General features: G+C 40.1%; 1 protein-coding gene across 1 annotated transcript in view; it reads right to left on the bottom strand.

Moving 5' to 3' along the window:
* Positions 1 to 21,470, bottom strand: part of cacna2d2a (calcium channel, voltage-dependent, alpha 2/delta subunit 2a) — a 137,024-nt gene extending 115,554 nt beyond the window's left edge. Inside the window, exons 1-2 of the mRNA XM_034138753.1 lie at positions 21,098 to 21,470; positions 16,275 to 16,356 (exon numbers count right to left, since the gene is read on the bottom strand). Coding sequence (XP_033994644.1) covers positions 16,275 to 16,356; positions 21,098 to 21,213 — 198 coding nt within the window. The 5' untranslated portion in view covers positions 21,214 to 21,470. The remainder of the gene's footprint in view (positions 1 to 16,274; positions 16,357 to 21,097) is intronic.
* Between the last annotated feature and the right edge of the window lie 6,289 nt (positions 21,471 to 27,759).

Below are 27,759 nucleotides of genomic sequence, written 5' to 3'. Positions count from 1 at the left end.
TTAGATTTGTTCTGGCGCCGGGTCTGGTTTTCGTCCTCGTGGAGCCGGGGCCTAAGCATTGAGAGGTCATATAACGTCAGCTTTAACAAAGGCTGAAAAAGTGATGTTCCATACTCTTTTTCTACCTGAAAAAAAAATGTCTATCCTAAACCTATTCCTTTTTAGTAGACAATATAATGAGTTCAAATCAAATGATGTCTTTCAAAGGAAAATGAATATAACATGATGATAATTTGCTTCCTTGTATTAGTTTCCTCCACCTCCTACCAATCAGAGCTGTTGAACTGATTGTAACTGATTACAGTGTGCAGGTACTCCTGTTGGGTGTTTACCTGTTTTATGAAGTGTGTAATTGAGCTCTCTGTGCCCTAACGTTAAACGGGTAATGATGGTCTCCTCCTTACGGTCTCCAGCAGACTGTCTTCCAGTAACAACATATTTCGCAAAGCTGTCTTCCTGCTTCACTGCCCTCTGAGTATTCACACTTTTGGCATATAAACTTTAATGAGTTCTAACTTTAGCTTTACTTAGTGGACCTTGTAAATCAGGTATATCGAGATTTATTGCATTCCCCATTCACAAGCATAAAAATAATGCTTATACAAACTAATGTGAGGTTATGAACTAACTAGCATTGTTCATTTATTCAAATTCTGGTCCAATGAACCTGAGAAACATGAGAGAATTAAAGCGTTTATCAGTCACAGGCAAGCAGGACAAATTTGAAATGGGAAATGTTTGTTATGAAACATGAGAGGTAAGTAACATCTAAATCTTTCTGTTTCCTTTATTAGCCTGACAGCTCTGGCCAAAAGACTCTCATTTCATGAGCCAATATTCTCTTCTAGATGTTTTCAACAGGAACTCAATTTTGATGACAGACCGTTAGAACAACAAATTCACAGCGGCAGAGACGGCCCCACAAAGTTGTGTGGCACAAACAAAGACAACATTCAAGCAAGGGCTGTCATTCAGCATTTGTACAAAGTGTGTGACAACAATCAATGCAGGCTGCTCTTTAAAAAGCTCTATAATCACACTTTTAAATTATAAATACATGCAGGGCTTCACTTCCTATGTTATCATACAACACACAAACACACACACTGGACTGTTTTGTACTTAAGATATATATCACAGCCTCTCCAAATCAAGGCTAAGACCCTGAGAAATGAGCATGTGGTTCTATATCTTTATTCACGCCAAGAGTATTTTATTTCACAATAAATAATAACGCTTTGGTGCAACATTTACATGAAATAACTGTGCCAGAGTGACTTACATAAACCTGCACTGTAGCCTGAAAATCTGTTCTTGATCACACAAAGTCAAAGCTTATTGTGTCAGCAGAATTTAATAAATAAGAATCCCTGTCCCAACAGAGTATTAATCGAAGTTAGTATCATGAAGAAAATATCAACAAAATATTATGCATAATCATCATTTATAAAATAATTAGCCATTGTGACCACCATATCAGATGTAGATGTTTGATGTAACCACCTGACATGGCACAGATCTGCAGAGACGTCCTGATGAAAGATGTCCCCGTTTCATCAGTTATATCTCATATGTTTTCATGTATCGTGTTTTTGTGTCAGAAATATCTCAAGCAGAGGGCCTGACGATGGCTGAAAAATAAATAATCCTCTTTAGAGCCAGAAAGTTTACACTTTGTAGCATAAATGTGCAAAGCCACAGTACAAAGGAACATGAAATTCTCATTCTTCAGGCTGAAAGTTTCAATTTCCACTTTAGTGAGTCTGACGCTGTGTTTTATTTTTTAAGAAAAAAGGCATACACATGAGTCCGGTTGTGGCTCTTACTCCTCAATTGCATATTTTCTCCTGGTATATTAGATCATTTCTCCCAAACTGCAGAATAATGGGAAGCAGAATGTGGTCATTTAAACACAATGAAGAGGGACTATCAAACAGTTCCATGTTTCAATTGGTCCCAAGCTCCAGGCTAATTTGCACTTAAAAAGATTCAAACAACCTAATGGTAAAACAACAAATAACTAAAAAGTAGATTGTTGTCTTTTGGTATGTGTAATACCTGCTGGATTAATTGTCAGTTATCTGGGATGATTGGGTTTCTTTATCATTGTACTCGCACCAATGCAGATAATGCAAAGTATGCAGGATCCTTTTACACCCATCTTTACTTCGAGTTTACCATGTACAAATAACACAACATACACCATTTCTAATATTTAATACAAACTGCAATTTATTTTTATGGATTTAAGATCATACATGTATATGATGGTCACTTTAGATTCTGAATCTTCTGATTAATATTCAGTAGCTGGACGTAATGTTGTTTTTTTATTTTCTAAAACTGTAATTTATATACTACCATGTGTTTTCTGCTACTATAATATATTTTGAAACAGTCTAAATTATCAAAAATAATTATATTGAGTATTATTTTGGTTCATGTCCTTTATACTGTAGATATGTATATAGACTATAAACTATATAGGCTGCTGTTTATTGTTTTTATTCTTATTTAGTTCATGTTACTTTACTTTATTTTATTATGTTTATACTTTCTTCCACCTTTATAGATTTTAAGATTTTAATGCGTGTACACTTTGCTGCTGCAAGAAAAATATTTCCTTAGTACCTATCTATCTATCCATCAATCCATAGCATATTTTACTACAGTATATTCATTTAACATAAAGTGCTTATAGTTAAATAATGTGAACACTTACAAATAATATATATATAAACTGGATTCCTAAGGTGTTTCCTATTAAACAGGTTAAGTCAAAACTGTATGCTGGTGCATTCACTTTGCAGCTTTTTAGAGTTATATTAAATTATGTCGTACAGACAGAAGTGAATGGACGACCTCAGCCCATAAATTCACAGCCTGTAGGTTTCAGTCAGAGAGAGCTGTGACTAACGCCTGCTAATTTAAGTGCAGCAGTCCACTAGATACAGAGATACTCTAGCTGTGTTGGACACATGCCTTTTTAAACAATCGTATCTAAATGGCATAAGTGCCATAGTAGAGCGAGTGAAAATAGACATGTAAGGGCATGTTATAAATGGCAGTTGAAGTAAGAGTGGATAAACCTCGCGGTGAGTCTATCCCACAGAGTCAGTGTACTGTTTGTCTACGTGTCATGAGCTCATGTCCACTGGTGTTGTTGGTGGAGCTGAGGTGGTGAAACGAGTCCCAGGAGAAGGCTGTGCAGCTCCATACATGTAACAATTAATTTAACATTACAGACCCTGGAGGCCAAGTAGAGGTCAAACTCATCGGCAGGTGACTGTTCCCAACCCCCAATACTTACATACATACATACAATACTGAAATATCTTCAGAAATAAACCACACTGACAATGGAAAAAGGGATTTCACTATCACTGCACACACAATATGAATCCTTATTTATGCTATGGCTGTAACTGAATATTTTCCCATGTGCACAAACATACACCTAAGCTCCACAGAGAAGCACATGCGCAGACACACACCACGCTCTTCTATCCTTGAGTCCGTATTACGCTATGAAGCTCAATCAGTCCTGGATGGACTATTTATCCTCCTCATTTGATGCTAAATCCCATCCAATACAAACAGCTTTATCCCTTTTTACCGCTCTGCAGACCTGTAACGTAATCTTTATCTGGAGCAGCTACAAACACGCACACAACGTACAAACGCACCAAGTTCAGTTCAGCTGAGTGCAACTGAATAATTCATATGAGGAAAACATACAACAAGCCCTCATTATGGGCAGAGACAAATGTACTTTGCGGTGTGGTACAAAAACTACAGGACAGATCTTAACTAAAACGCCACCATATAAGCAATGACCCATTACCATTTTATTGACATGCTGAAATAAATTACAGAAAGCAGTCTGGAATTAAAGCACGATGAACTGATGAATGCGATTTGACATTTAAAGTTTAAGGTCCTGACACAAGTGCCAGACTTTAAGTCTCTAAGTGGTAGGTTGTGCCCTCTCTTAAATGTTGAATGATGGTTGTTAATAGGCCATTAGTGCCAAATCATTAGTTTATTTTAAATCTATTTGCAGAAAGGGACTCTTATTTGTACTCAACATGATGATAGAGACACTGCGTCATTAACTTAATCGCGAGTCTATGATACTCTTATCTATAAGAACAGATCATAGAAAAATTATAAATACTGTCACTCCAATTGTGAGGGAGATATATGTGCTTTAGAAAGACAAAAGATATGCATGAGCTTTTTTAAAGATTCTAACAGGCCAAAGATTCATCGTGTAGTTTCTGATCCTCCTGTTGACAATTTATGAAGTAAGTTTGATTTCATATGTATACAATGTTTTTTAGAATCATTGTCCTTTCAACTTCTCATAATCAGTTGTCAAACATCTCCACTTAAAGGTCTACTTACAATAGGCTACTAGCATAGTCCAGAGCAGAAGGTAAACAGTTTTCAAAGCAGAATTGATGTGCATCATTCCCTAAAACATGCACATCATTCCCTAAAACAGAAGCCTCAGTTTGCTTATAAGAGGAAATATGAAGGGTATATTTCAAGCTTGTTAGGTAAAGAAGTTATTGGGCCTTTTTTCTTATCAACTAAGATTTGTTAGAAAATGTTCCCAACTTGAATTGACTGAATGTATTTGAAAAGTGGGCTTATTAACACATGAATACTACTGTGTAATATATTTTTTACATATATATTTAAGAAGTACAATATAAGACAAGTTTCATTTGTGGGCCGTATTACATTATACTTTTTTTAATTTGCTGAGGGCCGATTCAAAATGGTCCGCGGTCTGTAGTTTGGACACCCCTGGTCTAGGATAAACAAGGTATTTTCTTATACACTTAAATACACCCACTCATATCCCAGACATAACAAACACATTACATCCGTCACATAAAAAAAAAAGACAGCTTTTAAAATATTAGGTGTTTTTTATTTCTAAAGATCATCTACTTGTATGTATGTGTTATAAACTCACCCAGCAGTTAGAGTGCAAATACAATATGTAAACAAGAGCCAGGGTGCATGCATACAGTACGTACTGTAGGTGTATTTGGATGTCAATGACAACTTTCATAGACTGAGGAAAAGTATTCTAAATAACGATGAGAAAATACTTCCTGCTATAGTACTTTTAAGCATAAGAGCGCGTGCGTGTGTGGGGGGGGGGTGAAGGTAACACAGTGGGATGGGGGAAGGTCTCACCAGATTACTGAACAACCTCTAGAGACAATAAGGGGCCATCGGGAGGAGGAGAGGGGAGAGGCCAGATTAATGAGATATGAATGTGTTTACTGATTAGCTGTCATGGCGGCGTACTGATGGCTAGTAGATATTAAAAATACACAGTGCCGCTGATGGCTTCACCTACACAGCAAGCGACACCAGCCTTCTCCAGACAACGCTCTAATCAGCGTACGACTCATCGCAATCACAATCACCCGCAGAAATGATCATCATCACGTTCTTCATCTCCATTTCCAGCATCGCCATCGCCGCCTGTTCATCTACATTATCGCTTTCATTGAACAACAGTATCATGCCGCTGCAGGAAATTGAAGTTGGCCAGATCAATAAATACAATATAAAATTAAATTAGCTGCCAGGGTGAGGTGAAAATGAGTGTTTGGAGGTAAAGGGAAAGGTAATGTTATCCAATCAAAACAATCTAAAACCACATTTTGGACACATACGCAAACATTATAGTGAGGCCACCGCTTCCTGTTATGGATTTAAAAGTGAGTTAAAAGAGGTGAGGCACATATGCTTTGATGTGTGAACCTGTGTGTGTGTGTGTGTGTGTGTGTGTGTGTGTGTGTGTGTGTGTGTGTGTGTGTGTGTGTGTGTGTGTGTGTGTGTGTGTGTGTGTGTGTGTGTGTGTGTGTATGAGACCATGACATCATTTCTGCAGTGTCTAATCATGAAGAAGGGGAGCTGTGATGGAAACACAATTGACCTGTTTTAATGAGAAAAAGATGATACCTGCACTTTGCCCACACTTTCTCAAAGACACAGAACACCTTCGACTACACCTCCGACGACACTCACAGCTTCACCACATGCAAACACATCGGAATATTTCTGCTCTTTTGATGTTTTATCTTTTCTCAGCGAGGGATGGCGATTCGGTGCATGGCAAAACTCCATCCGATCATTTCAATATGAATGGACATGTAAGTTTGGTGCTGCTGGAGCGGCAGAGATGTGAAATTGAGGATGGCATGCAGAGTGGCCCCGACACGCAGGGTTAATTCAAACTGCCTTTGATGTCTGTCTGTGTGTGAAATGGGCTGATGGTCCACAGTTCACACAAACACACTCCTGTGCCCACATACACGGCCGTGCGCGCATAGACACGTGTTGAAATCATCACACCGAAAAACTCAAGGGAAAACTCTGGCAACCACATGAATCCAAACACAGGATATACCTCAGCTCGTATCACATACTGTAAAGTGCCAAAAAACACCAATGCAAACTCAACTTTAGTGTGTCAGGGAGTCTTTAATCCATTGCTCCCTTCAGGATTTTCACTCACATGCCATCCACACGACAAGCTAAGCTGCCTGTAGGCAAAAACAGACTGCTGGCTTACACACACAATACCTATGTAAAGCAGATTCTGCAGCTTTACAGCAATAAAAGTCAGACTGAAATTTGAACATATCAGATTATTTCAGTTCTCAGTAGTCGGTAAAATAGCACAAAAAAAAATCACCAACCCTCGATTGATTTACGCATTCCTACAATTCCGCAGTCTTCTAAATTACACCTTTATAGTTATTAATTTCAATATGCATTTAGCGTGACTTCATTAGACTGACTATGTTATTTACAAATGCATTCTGAGTGACAGTAATTATAGAGCTATTGCAAATTTAAAAATCAATGTCATATATAACTGAAGCAATGGACCACCACAGCTAAAATGACAAATAAAGTAAACAAGAAGTCAGTCTGAGTGCCAGAATTCTAAATAAACAAACGCTGTACTTGGATTTCAGTTTACAAGCTGTTAAGCTATAGGTCTGGCCAATTATACAGAGCCAACTATTCCATGAATGTAAACAATGAGCTTATATAACCATTAATCATTGATTTGTTTTGTGTTAGCACACTTTTAAATCTATTTGAAAGTGAAGCTATTATTAAAATAACACCGCAGCATTAACAGCATGCTGGATCGAGGGAATGTTCCTTAACAGTTTGATGAGTATACAAGTGATAAACAGTGATAAAGTCAACTGTAATATTGGTTTGGGGATTGGAAACATTTTTCATTATCTTTCAATTTGACTGTGAAATAACACATACAGAAGGCAATGATACTCTCTTTGGCTCTAATCAATGTAACTTGTGATTGTGAGTTTCAGGCTCTCCGTACACCCTGCTTTTAGCTGCACCAATATTGTATACCTGCCTGCATTAATGTTATATTTTAGGTTATCAAGTTTGGAAGGTGAAAGAGCAACGGGGTGACATGTCCTTGTCTAATGAGTTGTGATTGTATCAGTACAATGAATACTGGAATTAATTCACAAAGTATTTCCTGTACGTTTATGCATTACATGTGTATTTCAACTGAAAATAGGATTCTGTACAACCAGTTTAGTTTGGTCTGTTTTGAGGGAAACCCAGTTAATGGCTGGATTAATGCATGTTCACTGGCAATGTGTTTTGTTGTCTTTAAGTAAAGGGCTTTTATCTTGTACCACACGTGATCTTGCAGGGAGGCAGATGTGGAAGTTCACATCCTGAGTCCTGTGTGTGGTTAGGTTCAGAAAACAAGGGGCACTCTGGTTCAGGGACTACACCGCCTGTCTTGTGTTTAAATGTACTTTAAACTTTTAACCCAAGACCATAATATTTTCCTCAACATTAACCAAATGGTTTGCATGTTTAAACATTACAATATGTTCTACATTCAGATCTTAAAAAAGTTAGATTTTGCAGTGGGGCTGACAATATCTTAATCATTATTATTATTTAAAAAAATATTTCTCAAAAATGTTAATTTCGAGAATACGGTTGGTATACTGAATGGATGAACTGTTTATATTTGCAAATATATGTGAGCATGAATGCAGATGCACTGCTTTATGTGTACCGAACAATTGTAGTGGTAGAGCACAAATCCCATCAAACAATGAACTCCCGGGAAAAGGGCCAAGGTAGAGAGTGTAGTTGGAAGCCAAAGAAGAGGGAGGATAGACTGTGGAGAGAGGGGGGAGCTGCTCCTCCTGGTTTTACCGAGAACAAGGCAGAAGACATTACTATCTGCAGAATTTAAAAGATGTAGGTGGTTTCTGAAGACCCCTCTCTCGGGTGGCAGTAGAGAGTCCTTACTGCCTACATGATCAAACATGAAAAAGCTTTTCTAGGACTTCCAGAGTACCTTGGCGCTTGAAAACCACCCACTGCTGAGGCAAGCCAATTAAAGTTATTCAGAAGTGTGACCAAGCAATCAAAGACCAGTGCAGGTGGAGGAGGAAGAGAAGAAGAAGAGGACAGAACATCGGAGACCCTAACTCTCTCACATGCGCACACACAAACAGTCGGTAAAAAATAAAAACACACATTTTGCTCACAATGGAAAATAAACGGCGCACCTACCACTTCACACATAGAGAAGCACTCCCTCTGCAGTGGAATGAATAAAGCACTTCACACCTGGCATTTTCTAGGGCATCACGCCACTCCACATTACCAGTGCAACCCACTCGGGGAACTGTACCTGCTTTTTTTCTCTCTGTCAAGCACAGATAGTACCAAAGACACGTCATGTGCTCTCTGAAACATCAAACAGAAGACGACTGAAAATTACACAAGCCTGCGCACACACGCTCTGCAAATAAAAGTGTACAGAGACAAGGAGAAAAGATTTGCAGCGTCGGCACAATAAAGCATCTTCCTCTGACAGGGCTGGAGCTTTAGCAGACCTCTAATCCTATTTTGACACATAATGCTATATTGTCTTTCTTTAAACAAGTGCAAGGCTTTCTTTCCTTCCCAAAAAGCCACTAGTAGCATGAAAGCATCTGCTTTTTGTTTGCTTTGAAATGATCAAACAACAATTAGGTACTCAAATACAACCCCCAAATGCACCACAGCGAATTTCAGCGAGATTCAGACACTCTGACCATCTCCGTTTGTTCAGTGCTGACACTAAAGGGGTTGTTTTCCTCCAGTGGGCCTTTACAGCTCCATCCTGGTAATTTACTTCACTGGAATGAACAAGCACATGCCCTGTGATATACAGTACTGCAACATGTTTTAAAATGTGTCCAGGGAAGATGTTAAACTCTGCACACAAAGCGAGCACAAGGCACCATGTTGCACTGTGTCTATAAAGCCTTCATTATTGATTTTAGGCAGCAGGCTTTACTCTGAGACTGAGCAGCGAAATCCTGGAAGGTAAAAACAAACTATTTGTTTCAAGGCACGTACGCCTAGGAATAATGCGGTCACGATACCAGACATTAAGTGGTTGATTCCAATAGTGAATCCAGGATTCTGGGTACTCAAATTGATAGCACAATGATAATAAAAAACTAAAAGAAAACTACAAAAGCTAGTGTTGTGGAAGTTTTATAGGTCATAATTCAACCAATAATATCACTTTTATGTTAAATTATCTCCTTCAGCTGTGTCCTGCCAAAATCAACATTTTAAGATATACATTTGAACACGTCATGATGTGAGGTTTCATTTACGTTTGCACAATACTATTTAATGTTATTTTTGACCAAAGAGATCATATACAGATTTAGCAACAGACATTTTCTGACAGTTTCAAAATAAAATATGATATATTAGCAAATTAACAGAACCATACCTACATCAATTATTTGTTTGGGATTGTTGAGAAATATGAGTCTTTATAAGATTAGCAGATTTAAATTAAAAAATAAATCTGTTACAAATGTGTATGTTTTGAGATGGTTAAGCACCACAAAACTTCTCTATGTGTTGGGCAAAATATCAGTAACAGTTATGGAAACAAATTAAAAAACAAACAGAATAAACTGGAGACAAGGCACTGACAATGTATGATCTGGGTCTACTTTTTCTATACCGTCGCATTTTTACTGCTAAGCTTTTTCAAGTAATTCCTTCTAACACCAACCCGGGGATATCTGCATGCAGGGCTGCACTCTGCAGATATATGTATTTTCATTTATTTAAACACCGCACACAAGTGGCAGGTCATCAACCCGGGGAGCTGAAGAATCCGTGTAACCTTCCCCGGTGTCAGAAAACCAATAAAAGAAAAGTGAAAAAAACAAATAGCATACGTTTCTGCTCTCCTGTCAGCCCGGGGGAGTCTGGGCCTTGGAGTAATGCTGACCAGCTCTTAACCTGCATAACGTTCAGATTACCACTGGGATTATGAGCCTCAAATGAACACAGTCATTTTGTTTGTGTTTTTGTTTGGGGTAAATACAGTTAAAGCTAGAGTTGACACACAAACAGAGATATATGAGCAAGGGTAACAAACAAAAGAAAAGTTGCTAGCTAACAGACCAAGTCAAAGATCTCATGGCCCTGATCAACCCGTTTACTTCGAATGGCTCATGGGAAGTCTGCATTAGTTTGCAGCAAGGTTTATTGGACAGTTCCATCATGAAAACAGACAAATGGATAGAAAGCTAGACAGATGTTCTTACATCACAATTAGAGCTGACTATTCTTAAGAGTCATGTTCAGACTGTGTTAGGCAATTCTGCGAAAATCACACAGTGGTGTAATCTTGGAAGGATATGTGTTGGCAAATACATGCAAGCGCATTTGGTGCTAGATTACTTTGTAAAATGAATGTCATATTTCTGCTGTAAATCTCAGGATTAAGACACTTTTTTAAAACTTTTTTTTGTTTTCTCCAAACAACCTCAGACCTAACCTAGCCAATAACCGCATAATCTGACACATTTTAATCAGTTATAATTGAAGTGTTTGTGTGGAAATTATGCTTCAAGAGTTGTATATCAAGTGCCTTGATGCACATGATCAACAACAGATTGTAAAGGTTGCAGATGCATACATTATCTTTTGAAAAGAATCTGTAAGTAAACAGCTACGCTTAGTCCCTAAAAGGCAACACTGTTTTGTTGGTATTAGTTGGTGGTTTACCGCAGTAGATGTGCTAAAATACTAGTAATTATGTTTCAGTAATGTTAACATAAAGACCTCAATAAGGGTAAACCGAGCCATGTGTTAATGTGTGCTACACAATGGCAGAGGGACACTTAAGATGAGCCGGCTGGAGAGAAACCGGAGCCGTAGAGTAAACTATCTATCCGGCAGAAATAGCCTGTGATGTTTCACACAGCCAGATAACAAGCTGCTGTTGTGTAAGGTCCAGGCCAGAAGATGAAGGGGAGGGGGGGTGAACTGGGAGGGGGAGAGGAGCTCTCTCTCCTTTAAAGGTAACTTCTTGTGTTGGGAGGAGGGACGTTCAACTCTTCCTGTAAACTGTCTAAACGTGGAAGGGGCTTTTAAATCACGAAACAAATGACCCTGATCAGCCCTTACACTATCATCACTCATGGATCAGCAAACTGAGAGAGGGGGGGGTGAAGCTGACATCAGCTCTACAAAGTGAGGGGGGGTTTGTGGAGTGAGAGCAGGGGTGATGTCTGGTGTAGCGCTGGGCATTTGAGACAGATTATTGGAAATTTCTGTAGTCAGCGATAGTGAGTAAATCCAGCAGTGCACTTTGTAGAGATATCTGTTTGTTGGGGCTGGCTGTTTTGGCCGAGAGCAACCTTCTTTTTATAAGAAGCAGGAGGAGGTTTGCAGAAGTACGAGAGAATTTTGGAATTGTGTTCCGCATGCATACAACGTCTCCGTCAAGTCATAAGGGTTCAAATTGAACCAGAGGCTTCAGGGAAGTAAATGTGAGAAAAAAACTTCCTGCAGACAAACACATTCATGAGCATGCACACTAAGGAGGTAAGGAGGTCTGTGTTGAAGCGAGATAAACCTGCAGCCAGCAGGAGGTCGGCAGGCCGCCTGGTCTGTGTTGACCACACAGAGTGAAGGGCAAAAGTGAAAGAGGAAGAGCAAAAAAACATACCTGGTCGAGTAAAAGATGAAAACTCATAAAAACTAGATGAATCCCACCCCTGTTAATATGCACTCAGGCTATCCCTCCCTGCTTTATGTGTGAGTATATTGATCTGGGTGTGCATCATTCTCAGGTTTCCAGTAATCAAGAGCAGCTAACAGCAGAAGCAGAGGGTGTGGAGGCTCGGCAGACAGATCGTCAGAGTGTCGGTCTGAGGCGGGGGGTTCAGGAGCAGTCATGTGCACCAGGCTCAATTATTCATGCTGATTAGACTCTTCTTATTGAAATGAATTAGAAAGAGTTCAACATATGTTGCATGGCATCGTCATATGAGAAGCCTGCTTAATTGAAGCTGAGCTCTTTGCAAGTTAGAACATTTGGTGCCTAATCTCCACTGCATCGTGAGGCTCTATCAACTCACCTATGGTACGAGGTGCTTTTTCATTTCATTTTCTAATGACGATAGTACCCTGTGAATTACATTACATGACATACTTGACCAAACCATGGTCTGCAGTGTTTTCCCTTCACCTTCTAGTATTGGTTAAGCATTCTTGGAAACGCAACTGAGATGGAGCTAAAAAAGAGGTACTGTCCACAACTTTTGATGGAAAACAAAACAAAACAATTGATCTGTGCCGTATCACGCTGTAGAAAATGAGGCTTCACTTGTGTTCAACTTCAGATCATTCCTTAATTTTCTTATTCTACCACCCTACTTAAATGTATTGTTAAAAATTAACCACAGGTCCCAAGACTTTCTGGCTTATGACTCCTACATAAAAGCAGCATGTCATGTTTCAAATGTCTAAGAGGGTTTTAGTTGTTCCAGCAAAAAGAGATTTCCCCTTTAAACTTTAGTGCGATTCATTTAAATGAATGTCATGGCCGAAAAAGGTCATCTTATCCAATATCTCACGGAACACCTTTAATCATCACATGACCCTTCAAATGTATCTTGTGACACAATGGCGGAGGCCTGAACCTGAAGTTGGAAAGCACTGGACTAACTACCACCTGTAGAAGGTAAGTAGTTTAAACCAGCTCCACTTTGACCAGATACAGTACAACAGTAAAATGCAACTAACGTGGGAATGTAATAGTTTCATTAAATTCATTTACCAGTTACAGGAGCTGTTCTGCTCAAGAATGAGTAGTTTTACTTTTATAACTTTCAGCAGATTTAGCTGATAAAACCTCTGTATTTCACATTAAAAAGACAAAAAGAATCTGCTACTTTTACTATCCAAACACATGTTCCACCACGGGAAGAAGAGCATTTTTTTTTATTATTAATAAGCTACAGTAGGTACAGTGAACATGTGACCACCTGGTGTCTAAATATGTACATAGTAATAATATCTGCCTGTATCTTTGATAAATCATCAAATCGCTGTAATGACAGTGTGTGGGTGTAGGCCGCTGCTCATGTGTGCCTATTAAAACTGTTCTGAATAAGCCTGAGGATAAGGAAACAATGCCAGTGTCCACCGCCGCCTCTCATCACCACGTACTGTAACACATCAAACGCAGCAGCACACAGGATAATGAGGAGGATAAGGACTATAAACAGCATCCGTCTGCTCACATTTAAATGTACAAATTCCCGTCCTTCTTCTCGATCATTTCATCCATCTTAAGTAGTTTGACTCTAAATATAAACACACAAAACCGCCTGAACATCCATCTCAATTGTCAAGCCATACTTCATCCTATCTCTCTCGAAGCCCCCCCTCCCTCCTCCGCTCTGAATGCCGCCCACTCTCCTTGTCTATCCGCACACCACACTCTTCCATTGGAAACTTTCAACTCCTCCGATACATCACTCACCCTCTATCTTCCTTTCACTCCCCCGGGGAAGAATAACATCTTGACCAAACCCAGGGCAGAATATATACTGTAAGAATGTGATTTTAACATTTTAATACCTTGAGTTTTATTTATCTTTTGAGAGGCTTCAAAGTAAAACACATCAAAACATTGTATGTGTTGTTTCTTAAGTTGACCAATTCCAAACATATTCAGCTATGTTTGTGCGGCCCTGTCTTGGCCTTTCAGTTCAGCTCCTACCTTGCTTGTCAAAAAAAATTCAATCTCTACAAGAGGAACTGAACAGACCACATTATAATAAACGTACTTCCCTGTCTCCTTCCATGTAAGACAAACTCCAAAATAATTTGCACACACTTTTTTTTGTCTGTGAGAATAAACTGCGCATGAAGAGGAAGGGGGGCGCAGAGGGAGGCAATCTTGTTACCAGCCGGCATAGCCCTGGGAAGATTTCTATCAGATACACGTATAGAGAGAGGCATCCATTTAGAAAATGGCTTTTCTAGGCATGCTGGGCCATTTAGCACACCCTGTGACGACTCCTGTTTGGGGCCATGATAAATGTTCTCACACCCGCTCTGCGCACACTGTCAGGCCAGCACACACATGCACGCACATGCACACACAGCCATATGGGCATCCTGCACGAGACATAACTGGGATGAACGTAATACTATTTAGTGCTAATGGCTTGACTGGGTTTGGCTCAGAGAGCAGACTCCAACATGTAGACTCAATTAGTACTTAACATCATGTCAACATCACATCTCAACCTTAGTTTACTAAGTACATCCAAGTTTTACCACAAGCAGCTAAGAGACACCATAACATATATGTAATCCATACATACAGTAATAACATAGCTATTAAATTACTCCACTGGCAGGATTGAAGACACTTTTTTCAAGCAAAAATACCAAACATTTCAAAGTTCAGGATTACCAGTATTTGATCATTTTCCTTGTCTTATGGCATAATAAATGTAATATATATTGTTTTTTTTACTGTTGGTCAGACACAGCAAGCAATCTGATGGCAGCAATTGGGCTTCAGGAATTTCTGATACTATTTTCCCTATTTTCTAGCATTTTATAAAACAAATATGATAAATTAGTGTATCAAGAAAAGATGAATCAGAGTAATTGGAAACAGAAAAAAAGTTGCAGTCCCTTAATATGAGAATGATCACTACCAAAATATATGCAAAGTGAATTAAACATAAGTAGAGAAAACCACGCCTCTCCAAGTTTTGGCTATATGAGAGAAAATACTCCTACCTGTTACGCTCTTAAACCCTGAATAAACTCTTAAAATGTATTGTTACCAAGCGTAAATCAAAAATAGTTTTTCAAAGTTGGTGACATTACATTCAGAAGATACTTTAAAAAACTGTGTAACATTGCGTTAGAAGTCTCCTGCCATTTAAAAGTCCACATTGCACAGTGGGAATACTGAGACATTACTGAAACAACTCTGAAAGGCAAATATTTTGATGGGCAAACATTCTCTGTTTTGATTTGTTTACACTGGACGAGTGCAAAAAAAAAAAAATCAGCCCATCTCTGTCGTGCAGTCTGAGTGTCTGCCTGATATCCACCACTGGTCACTAACCTTTACTCCAGCACGATCGCTGTCAACTCACTTCCTGCTCTCTGGGATCCATCAATGTCGCCAGCACACTAACAGCCATCACACTAACCCCTGTTACTGCTAGCATCAAAGCCGCCACAGGCACCTACCGGCTGGATGAATCGCACTCACCCAAACAGCAATAATGAAGCATTTATCTCAGGGTGCATTACAAACCCTGGAAGCACGTTGAACATGCGGACACGGCGGAAATATGATGAAAGAGTGTCAATCACACTCTGCTCGACCATCTGCTCTACCACAGACAGACACGTGTTACACACAGCCTCATACCAGGACACAGACGCAAACAATCAACACCACATTACCCTAAATGTATCATTTAGAGTTATACATTTAAAATCTTCTTTAAACCAGTGAAAACAGTGTGTTCATTAGCTAAAAATACCTTTCGTCTAGTGTATCTTCACTGATATATAAATGTTTACATGATTGAAGAAGGTCAATCAAATGGAAAATCAATAATCAAGAAAGTTCTTTAATCAAACAAACTGATTTACAATGGGGAAAAAGTACATTTATTTCTGATTTCTAAATGATCACATAGGATACACTTAAGTCCTAAAACGTAATGTCTTTATTAGATCAAAATGTTTTTGCAGTGCTCATTCAAACCCATTACCCCACAGACACACATGGGAGCTTATGTTGTGAAAACTCACTTATTAATAATTCAGTAAAAAGTGCTGCGTCACATGCAAACGTGACGTCAACTTACCGATCTCATCTGCTGAGTTCCGGTGACGTGCTGCAGAACCTTTTCCAGCTCCTTCTCGATGCGTCCTGCCCAGTGAATCATTCTGGAAAATAAAATTAGACACTTTAAATCTTCATGCCTTGATTACCTGAACATATCATCATCATTTGTTTCTCTGCCATTGGATGTGAGTGAAAGTGGTAGTTAGATGGTGTCAGAAAGAGTCTCCCCATATCTCTGTGCATCTCGATTGTAAAACTGCCATACTTTCCATGTTTTACAACTCACTATCTCGATGCATCCCTGTCCTACCACACCTACTGTCTGGGTTCGTCATCATATATCTGGTCAGCCCTGGCAGGACTCGCAGCGAACATGCCTGACTTGGCTGGGCTGGGATCAGTTGCTCTGCGATAAAAACTGCTTAAGTCTGACAGAAACGCACCCTAAGCAGGAGCTGATCTGCGTAAGACAGAGCCAAGTTTGGAATTAAGAGATCAAACGGCTAGGGCTCATCACTGCAGAACTCCCAGCAAGCAACAAATGCCTTAATGGATCAAGATTTTCACAAAATGTCTTGGATACCTGGATACAAGATGAACAATCCATGTGCATGGCCACGAGAAAGTGTCACAAAAAAGAAAACATAAGGAAAGCTTGTCTTTCAGCAATCAGATATATAAATTCCGTCACGAATTTGCAAGCCAACCACTGACTTCATGCCAACCTTTTCCTTTCAGCAGCCTGCAGATAGCTAATCACTAGCATCAACAACACAACAGTCGTTTGTCTTTTAATATGATGACTGAAAGAAATGTCATCCTTAAATGTCAGATTTGCTCAGAAGACAAGGGGGAAGACAGATTTATTAAATTGTACAAATCGTGCAAGTAGTGACAGGGCTCGCCTTATTCAGAAAGCCAGAGCTGGGGCTCATCAGGAGAGTAACAGCAGAGCAAACACGCCAGGCAAGTGCACACAGGCTGTGTTTATAGGGTAAGAGATTAAAAGCAAGCAAGAAGGCCTCAAACAGGACGATGCAGAGAGGGACCGCTGGGGAGAGCTTCTGAATATGAAAAGGTCACCTCAATACGAAATGAAAACAAGCTTACAGTGAGAGCAAAGCTGAGCAGTGATACTAACAGTGAGGGACATTACTTCTGCCCCAAGCCAGGCAGACTTCTTACGCAACTTCATTAGTCTACACACACACACACACACAATACACAGTATATCATCATTTAAATATGATAGAATGACATGCAGAAAGGGGGTCCTACGTTATGTCTTTTATTGTAAGTATATGTAAATGCACATATACCGTTGGGATGGGTAATCGTGGTGAAGTCAAGCAGCACAACTTTGACCAAACCAATCAGATTGAATTGATAATGGGGTATAACTGTTTTCATGCCACATTAAATCTAAACTGAGGACGGATGATGTTGTCTATAATGTGGCTTGATGGTTGAGAAAATTATTTGTAAAGCCTGTTCAGTTTACTCTGCTACAACTACATAGTGTATAACATTTGGATAGAGTCTTCATGACGTCACCTATAGGATTCCTGACAGCGGTTATGAAGCCATAAGTGAGTGGTGTGGCCATCGTCATGTTGGCAGTGCTGACTCTGCCTAATATCATGGCTAATCCAAAATGGACAAAGAGGTGGAGCTGAGGCAAGCCCAGGTGAGCTGTGAGGAAACCCACCTGTCACTCAATGTGACCACTCCCTTAATTATGCATACCCTTAAGCCCTAATATAATTTAAAAACCGAGTTGTATACAATTGGTTGAGGTTCAGAGACCAAAATCGTTTTTTGTACCAGGCTGTAAACATTTCTACTGTAAAGTTTTAACATTTAGGGTTTATGGAGATTGAGTTACTTTTTGAGCAAGCCAATAATCTTTAAAAAATCAGCAGTTATTGGCAAGTGCAAACTGTTACACAATATGGTGATGAAGAATATTAATGTTGCTTTAGCATAAGTGTATTACATTTAAACATGTACAGGCTATACAGACACGCTTTGCACAAATTGGCCTTGTCACTCTTCGTTCCTGGTGTTTGCATTTTCTAAATCCATTTCATTATGTACATCAAGTGTAATCAATAACCCACTTCAAAATGCACAATACCTATCCAGTGACAGCCAGCAGAAGTCAACATGTTAGCCTTTACACAACAGATCAGTATCAGGAAAAACCACATAGTTGCCCCAAAATCATTTAATGCTGTTATGTAAAACATCATATATTGACTTGAGATTAATGTTGGACTAATTGTAAATCAAAGGAGACAAATATTTCACACTCCCAAATGTTCAGAACTCTGCATTCAGCGATTATAGGAGGAGATGCTTGATAAATAAATGATGTCCACTACTGAGGCCTGATTTATAATGAATGCTTAGAGACCCCATGTTTTGAAAGCTGTGATCTCTCTTAAAAACTGAGTTTTCAATGAACACTATATGAAAGCCCACTGATGCTCTCTGGCTCTTCTTCTGACATAGTATTAAAACTTTACTATGTGCCTCCTGTGTTTTTGATTTATTTAAGGTTAACATAATGGGTAACATGTAATGTAATGAGTTTTGGCAGATGACCTGTGTGTCAGATATACATCATCACCATGTTCATTCTGCTGAAATGGATCCAAATGCAATGCTGAAATATCTCTAGGGAAAAAGGTAACTATTTTTGTATGTTGGGAAATAAATAAAATTGGAGGAAAAGGCTCTGAATTGTATATAGACTCTGCTTAGTAATGATATTTTTAAAATACTTTAAGAATAGTGTACAGTTAGATAGCAGTTATAGAAACATGTTTCCTCCACATAATTTAGAAATATGGAAATCATTTCCCGAATGCAAACATTTTCTACTGCCACATACACAATACTATACACACACAAACACAGCAATCCAAGCTACATTAAAAATGAAAATTACATTCTGCCCTCGCTTATGGACACATTTACTCAGGTACACACGCATGCTCCAACCGGTGTGTGTGTGTGTGTGTGTGTGTGTGTGTGTGTGTGTGTGTGTGTGTGTGTGTGTGTCATGCCTTTCTACACACGCAGTCGCCACAGCCGCTCCCCATACGCTTAATTTAGGAAACAGGGAAATTCTAACAAATAGCAAAGTGATGTGGATGACACAAACACAATTTGAAAAACAAGAGATGGCTGAATATAATACGGGGTAAATAGATCAACAGGCTTTAGACTATGAATTTATCTAATGAGATTAACATTGATTTTACAATGGTTTACAATTATTAATCTCAAATAAAGTGACTTGAGATGTATTTGGAGGAAATATTACAAACAAGGCCATTTTTATCATTTACTACAGGGATACATTCTAAAAATATATTTCAATACAATAAATATAATTTCATATTCTATGGGAATTTGTCAGTGAAACTATCCATATTACTTTCCTTTATGGTGCTCAAGTGATCAAATCAATGATGCAGCTAATTGTCCTTTTAAGTCATTGAGCAATGATATAACATAAGTGATTTTCCTTTGAAAGTCACCTTGGCCATCAGGAATAACAAAGAGATCAGCCAGTGGATAAATCATAGAGGAATTATTTAGATTCTCCTTTTCTGTGAACCTGACTAATAATAACTACAGGCTATATGTTCGCATCAGATTATCACGACATGGAGTAGTGAGCAACTGTTGCACCCTAAAGCATTCATAATGTATAGAAACGTATTATAAAATAATTTCAAACGAATGAACGGTACCTTAAAAAATAGGAAAAAAAGGCAGATTATTGTTATAATAGTTCGCCGATGCTAAATATTGTGAGTAGTACTGCTCGTGCTGACGATGATGTTTCGGTCTGCATCCGTGTGTCATTAAAGGTGAAACTATTATGTTGTTGGTATTTTAGTAGAAATAACCTTTTAAATTCAAATATGTATAATGGCAACACTATTTCCCAACAGGTGAAGGCTACCCGCTGAGACCAACGATAGTTTACACACAGCTGGGTGCTCAGCTATTTTCTCTGCCTGCGGTCACATGGATAAAACAACACGGGGATACTGGCATTGGCAACTATAAGTATTTCTACAATACTAATGTCTTTGAGATCATTGTAAAAAATTACCAGAAATCAGTATGTGAGCTATATCGCTCCATAGGTCCCACGAACAAGTTTCTAAACAAGTTGATTTGAAGTTTGGTGAGGATCGACTTTAAATACAGGAGCTTCATCTGAAGGTTTAAAGACCTGGCGCTCCTGCTGCATTAACTAATTGGTTTAGTCTCTGAATCAAACTCATCCTGTAAAAACACCAGTGCACCCTGCTGTGGGATAGACAAGATTATATTCACGGTGCGTGTGCATCCAGTGGAGGACTTTTTAGACAAGCCTCTTTGTAGCTCAACCTATCTTTCATGCGTAAATGGGATATTCTTCCCCATGCAACGACAGGGAAACAACACGTCGAGTATTATTATCATCATTTTTATTTCTATCCCTATGACTGTTGTTCAAAGACATTATTGTTCGCTTGGTTTATTCGCCAGTGGCACCTGTGTATGCTCCTTGTAGCCTGTTCCCATGTTGACGAATTGCATAGGGCTTTGGGTATTAAATGCCACAGCCATCACAAAAACAATAACAACACGGGCTTTATGAGAGCGAGATTCATAACGCGACATCAGAGACTGTGTCTTCTGTGTTTGAACATCAGGGGCACAGCTCCTCTCGCTCCGAGGTAAACGCCGCTGCATGTGCAGGCTCGGCGGGGCCACCTGTCCTAGTTCCGCGCTCCGCACCCCGGTTTATCCCCCAAAACGGTGCAGGGTACTTACGTGTAGTGCTGGGGGAAGAGGTGGGTCCCGTCCGTCGGCGTGGAGACGCATATGATAAGTACAGTTTGGATTGCGAAGAGACAGAAAACACCGTACGACTGCGCGCAGATCGCCATTTTCCATTAAATATTCAAGAAACTGGGATAAATAAGAGAAGGACCGGAAGGACAGTCTCTCGCCGCTGAGCTAAGAATAACCGCGCTCCAGAGAAAGTGTTTGGTGGGAGCTGATGGTTGGCAGAGGCTTCTGGACACTTCAGCCGGCAGTGAAACCTCAAGCAGAGACGCGCAGAGAGGATTGGCAGCTGAAGACCCGGGAGATCAGGATCAGGACGATGCTGTGCCGCTGCTGCAGATGTGCCTGCTTGCCTATTTGCGCACTCACTGTCCTCCCTCCCACTCCGCCGCCGCACATTTGCTCCTTTTCTCTCCCACTCTCTCCAATGTTACATCCATACAGCGAAGCTGGCCAACACAGGAATTGAGTGTTTCAATCTGGGTTTTCAAAATAAAACCATTTATTGTTTATAGGACGATATATAGCATTAGAGGGAGGGGAGAGTGCAGGCAGAAATGAGTTAGAAATCACATGTCACTGTTATATTTTCAGTAAAAAGCCTTAAGTATAACACTACATGACAATTATCTTAAGTCATCAGAGGTAGGCACATTTTCCACCCAAAAAATACTAGGGTCCCTTGAGAATATGGCTACGGTCTTACAATATTTACACTTTTGGGCACATATTTGGCATAACATCCTTGCATTAGTTCAAGGACTTTCTTTAACCTGACGTTTTATTTTGAAGCTCAAATTGCGAGACTTCCTGTTTTTATTCATCCTATCTGTTGCTCTTGACTCAGCTGTTGGGACAAGCGGTCATTCCTGCATCTTCAGCCAATTCCTGTGCGACATACGGGGGCGCGCATCAGGCCACCTCCTTTCCTCCTCATGTCCACTATCGAGCATTGTGTGTCCTTCAAAAACTCAGGATTATGAGTAGGAATCCAGGCTTTATTTTGATAATTAGGGGAATGGGAGGTAGGGATTGTATAAACTGGAGTGTAAATATTCACTTTAGGGCTCTTCTCCAAATAGGTTTGTTCTACTTATTAGATAATCTGGTCCAGTGGATGACCATTTGAATGAATGTAAGAATCACATCATTTTGGAAACACCTTGCGATTGTTTCATGCTGTAACATAGGCTACTATCTACACGGGGGGCTTAAAGTGTTATGAAATGTAACATTACAGCAGGGCAGGGCATGTTTACTTATTTCTTGTAACTAGGAGCCTCCGAATAATCAGAAACTTGGTGACAAGATATTTTAGTTAAGCAAGTTTTCCTGTGGACATAGGTCAGGTATTTTAATTTTAACGGTAAACAAAGAGGAGAGATGCACTGAAACATCAGAGTAAATCTAATCCAGCATGAAGTTACCCCCCGGAGAAGTGAATATCTCCCTCTATCAGCTGTGTGAGTGTGTTTGTGCGCATACGTGCGGCTGTGGTGTGCATGTATGTTTGTCTCATTGTGTGTGCACCTGTCCCTATCTTATTACCTTTTCCTGCTCTGCTGTTTGCTCTCTGGTCGGACCATTTCAATTGTAGGACACAGCAGGTTTGACACATTTGCACCTAAACAAAAAAAAAATGTCAGGTTCATCCATGCGGCAGCAAACTCACAATGAAGGGTTATTGCTTTTCAAATGATCTAACCCAGGTGTGTTTCTGTCACAATGGTCCTTTGCACAGAAGATGGGTTAAGGGGCTAAACGTTTTTTCCGCTGACCTCCCAGTCAACGCCGAGGTTCAGGACAGTCTTTGGTGAGTCCTGCATCTCTCGGGTCATTTGGTGGACACGGGTTGAGACAGCCAGTCGCTGTTGTCCTTGGCTCGGTCAGTCAGCAGGGGACACGCAGGTGCTCTGCTACAGAAAGCCACACAGCAGTCGGCAGGGTTGCTGCACAGCATTTCTATCTCCTCTCTGACAGGGAAGACGGGGCTGTTTTGGTAGAAAGGACACACTGCGGGGCACAGACCTCAGCAGGAGCGGAAAGCCCACCTGATGGCGGGGATGAAGAGCTACAGCAGCGGCCCCCTGCTTATGTACATAGATGTCACGGATCATTCAGTCAGAACAAATATCTACGCTTGTTACTCCGGGGAAAAAAAATCTGCTTTCATGACCAAAGGCTATATTCTTTAAGACATATTGAGCAAGACACTCCCCCTCATCCTACCCTCCAAACATATCTGTGGCAGATAAGTAGTCTTGATTTATAATTATTCCCTACGTGGAGAAAAATAACATTAATTGATGGCCACTCACGCACATTAATTTACTGTACCACACTTCCCATCATGACATTAAAGATAACAACAAACAGATACTGTTAGAGTGATGCAGGATGGCTGACTCACAGTAAATATGCCTGCTGACTCACAGCCCCTCCTGGTTTCCTCCTTCCATTCAAACATAAATTAGGAAATAAGTATCTCAATTCACCTGGCTCATGGGGCCTGGAGAAAGGAAAACAAATGCAAATTAAATATTGAGCTAATGCACAAATGTGTAGTTTTCTCTAATGTAAAGAGGAGATCTGTCTGTGAAAACAAAACATCAGGGGGTAGAGAGGTTTCTCTGAAATTGGATGCCTCTGGGTGTGCTGCAATTGCTAGGACCAAGAGATGATCGGCACCCAATTTACGCAATAATTTCTAAAGTATGGTCTTAAATGCAAATTAAAATGCACCTGCCTGAATGTGTGTGTTGATGGTTGTGTGCAGGAGAGTGGCAGATGAAAGAGGTGAATGGCACCCTGGGGCCATGGATCTCATTGAACACACTGCGATGCTTATATAGAGAATCTACTCTTTATTAAAGCTAATCGATAAGGCCAGCTAAGGGATCCGCTCAGTGAAAACACACAGATCAATGACCTCAAGTTCCAAACGTTGAGAAAGACAAGAGGAGGGTCTCAGCTGCTCATGGTCTCTCTCATTGGCCGTGCAGTTTCTCCTGAAGAGATTGACCTGCCAATCTGTTATTGATCCAGGGAGTTTAAAGGAAGAAACAGGCCTCGCTGTTCTGTATCAGACTTTCTGGGACTGCTCCCCCAGACAGAGGCCACGTAGGGTGGAGTAAAATTAATCATTCCTTGTTTCCCCTGTCTCCAGGCCCAGAGGAAGTGACTAGTAAAAGGCGCACCACACACATCCAGACACATACACACACACTGGCCGCTTATCTTCCTTTTCCTCTACCTTATCCATCTTTCTCTCCCTCCCTTACCTCCTCCTCTGTCTCTTTCTGTGGCCCGTATGCTGATATTTTGCTGCGCTGGGCGGAAAAGTGAGGCTTCACACTCTGTAAAACCGAGTGTAGTCAGCATGCTGAATGCTAAGATTTGATATTTGTGATTAGAGAAGGACTGCGCGTCGCATTCAGCGCAGATGATAGAGCCAGCTGCCCTTGAGAGAGAGTCCCGACGCTCTCAGCGAACTTCAATGATCCTCTCAAGTGCTCTCTGTAAAAACAGGAGCATGATATACCGTCACTCATTTACCACGCACTTTCTATGAGGGCATTTTTTTTTAAACACAGCAGAGAAGAGTCAGCGCTCTTGTCCTCTACAGGGATATATTGAAGAGATCGGCAAAGTGATTCCAGCAATCAAGGTTATCTTCCCTCTGTGTCCTTTTCAGCTTACTCCCTGCTCACCTCACAGCTTATCACCTCTTTAGTTTCATCCACTCACCACAACAGAAAGATCCAATCTAAATAACACACAGCCCTACATGTTTAGATAAATATTTGTCTGCCGTACAGCCCGTATTTTCTGTGTAATATTACCAACCATGACCTCAGTGCTTTGCTAATATCAACAATAAATATCTCATTCAGACCACAGTGCTCTGCATACCTCCTTTACTGTAATATACAAACATACCCAGCGAGGTTGGGCCGCAAGGCACTCTGGGAATTTCATGCTCAAATGTCAGAGCGTTTCATCCTGATTGATGATGACTCACTCCCCTCGCTCTTAGTCTGCATGAAAGAACAACAGCACCAATTAATGACCTGACCTCCTCACATGCAACAGTAAGAAAATAACCACTATAGTGTATGTTACAGCACGATACACAAAACAGTGGTGATCTGATAAAAATGCTGATATTTGTGATGAAATATATACATTTAAGGCTTTATCATCCCTAGAGAATCTCCCTCAATCCTACCCACATGGTAAAGTGGCTGCATGTGAAAACAGAGCAAGACTCTGCACTCATTGGCATGCTCTACTAGAGGCCTAATGGCCCCTGGGTAATGGCCTCTTTGGTCTTCAGGAAATCCTCCCTCATGCATACATCAAAGCTGGGATTGAGTAGGATAGAGAGTGGAAAATAGAGGGGAGGAATGAGACATCAGTGCCACACAGGGAGAGGAGAGAGGAGATGAAGTTAACACTCTGAAGAAAGCTCTTTTAGGATTTCATTTTTCTTCATGGCAAGGTCAAATCAACGTCAGTTTTAAAATTACAGTTAGCATGAGCATGTTACACCAATGCTAAACTAGGCTATTAAACCTCATTTTGACTGAATATGGCCATAGCATGGTCAGATGTGTAGTATTTGATCTGATATTTATTGAAATAAATCAGACAAATCTGTGTATATTTTTAACAGTATCTTTTTTTGTAATTCATAATTTCATGACCAGAGCTAAATTATGTAAATGACCAATAATCCAATTAACAAAAATACATGTGAACATTTAATATCTTCCATATTGAATCATCATTTGAGCTCAAGTCTCAGTGATAATATAAAGTTAGGTCCCTCCATCCTCAAATGAAACTGTCTGTCCCTTTCTTCCCCTCTCTTCCCCCCCCCCCATGCTGACACACAGCATCCCAGAGTTGTCAGCCAGCTGCTATAACAACAGACCTGTAGTCCGTCGGCTCACAACAGCCCCCGCCTTTCCACTGTCCATGAGCCATCTGCTTCGTCTGCATATTGCAGATCTGTCAATCTAATTATAATTCACACAAAAGTGTTCATTGTGACCCCGAGTGTGTTTGCTAAAAAGTTTTGTCTTGCTCCATATGTTAGGTACACAGCAGGCACCTGTCTGTAGGTAGCTTTGTGCTCATGTATGAATCTATAAGAACTCTCCTGTGAGTAAAAACTCCTGTTTGACCTCTACATGTCTTACTTCATGCAGCCGAGTGGGTAATTTCTGCCCCTCACAATGATTATAAACTCTCCTAGTTCAAGCTAAACTCAGTATGCCTCTTTTGTAACACCTTTGTTGAGAAACAATCATACTGCTTCAAACATGAGATGGAATAAAGTGATCTGAAATGGATTGAACTTAGGTCAAACAAGCAGGAATAACTTAAAGCTGCTCCACAGTGGCACAACCATTCAATTGTCCCTCAATACATTTGCAGTGAGTGAAGTATTAAGTGTCGCAATAATAGAGCTTATTAAGCAGTGGCAGCGTTAAAGAGGCAAAACTAACAGGCCTGTGGCGCCTTTAGTGGCTTGATAAGGCGAGCGGGTGGTCCTGTCTGAACGTGGTCTACTCTCCTTCTCTTGTCACTGTGGAGTGAGAAGTGCATAGTCGCTTGCCCGCCCTGCCGTCACATTAAAGCGCATCTTAATTGGCATTAAAACTTGTGATAAGGGCTTAATGAAGGAATTAATAGATAACACACATTCTGGAGCTTATTCTCCACAGTCACACTCTGACGGATACATAAACACACACAGCTGTACTCAAACTGGCACAATTGTACAACCATAGACAGACAGAGTGAGTGAGAAAGAGAATACATGGGGAAAGGGGTGGCCGTTAGTGAGAGGAAGGATCAAAGTGAAGCCTTTAAAAACATCCGATCACCTTGTGTGACAACAGCTGACCTCTCAGGCTGTGAAGCGGGAGCATTTAGCCTGTAGCTATGGGATGTAATACACAGCAGTCACTCTAAGCTTTTAAATGGGGCTTTGATATGATAGTGATTACCTTTGGAGGTGAACACTGCATCAAAAAGGAACTTCCCTTTTATGTACAAGTAATGTATATCACTCCGATGGCTTATTTATAGGTTGAGAGTATCTTTAATTAAACACAAAGAATCAATGGCACATTTAACTGCAACATCTGCTCCTATGTAGATGGGCCATGGTACAAATACACACAACTTGCACAACTGCAGGAAAGATGTATTGGAAACAATACAATACACAAACAACGACACAAAAAATAAGGAATAATGGTTGCTCTGCCAAACAGGTAGTTTGAAGATCGTTTATAGTTTTGATAAGGACTAAATGTGATGCATTTTCATAACCAATTTCAATATGTAATCACGTTCAAATAAAATATTACGTTTTTTAATTCAACAACGTCAACAGTAATAAGTTCTAGCCTTAGAATAGTCTACAAATAAAATAATGTTTAGACTTCAGTTCAAACTCCTCCCAATAGTGCTCCATTTGTTCTCAATTGAAACCACCGAATTGTCAGGGAAGTTTCTCGGTCTTAAAACCCTCTATGGCATGACTTTTTATTTTGGGAGGAAAAAAATGTTTCACCATGTGTTTTAGGAGCTTAGGGGTCCCTGATATTATATCAATTATAAAATGTGACCCC

The sequence above is a fragment of the Trematomus bernacchii genome, unplaced genomic scaffold, assembly GCF_902827165.1.
Source record: "Trematomus bernacchii unplaced genomic scaffold, fTreBer1.1, whole genome shotgun sequence".
NCBI lineage: Eukaryota > Metazoa > Chordata > Actinopteri > Perciformes > Nototheniidae > Trematomus > Trematomus bernacchii.
This window is presented reverse-complemented; position numbering and strand designations above follow the sequence as displayed.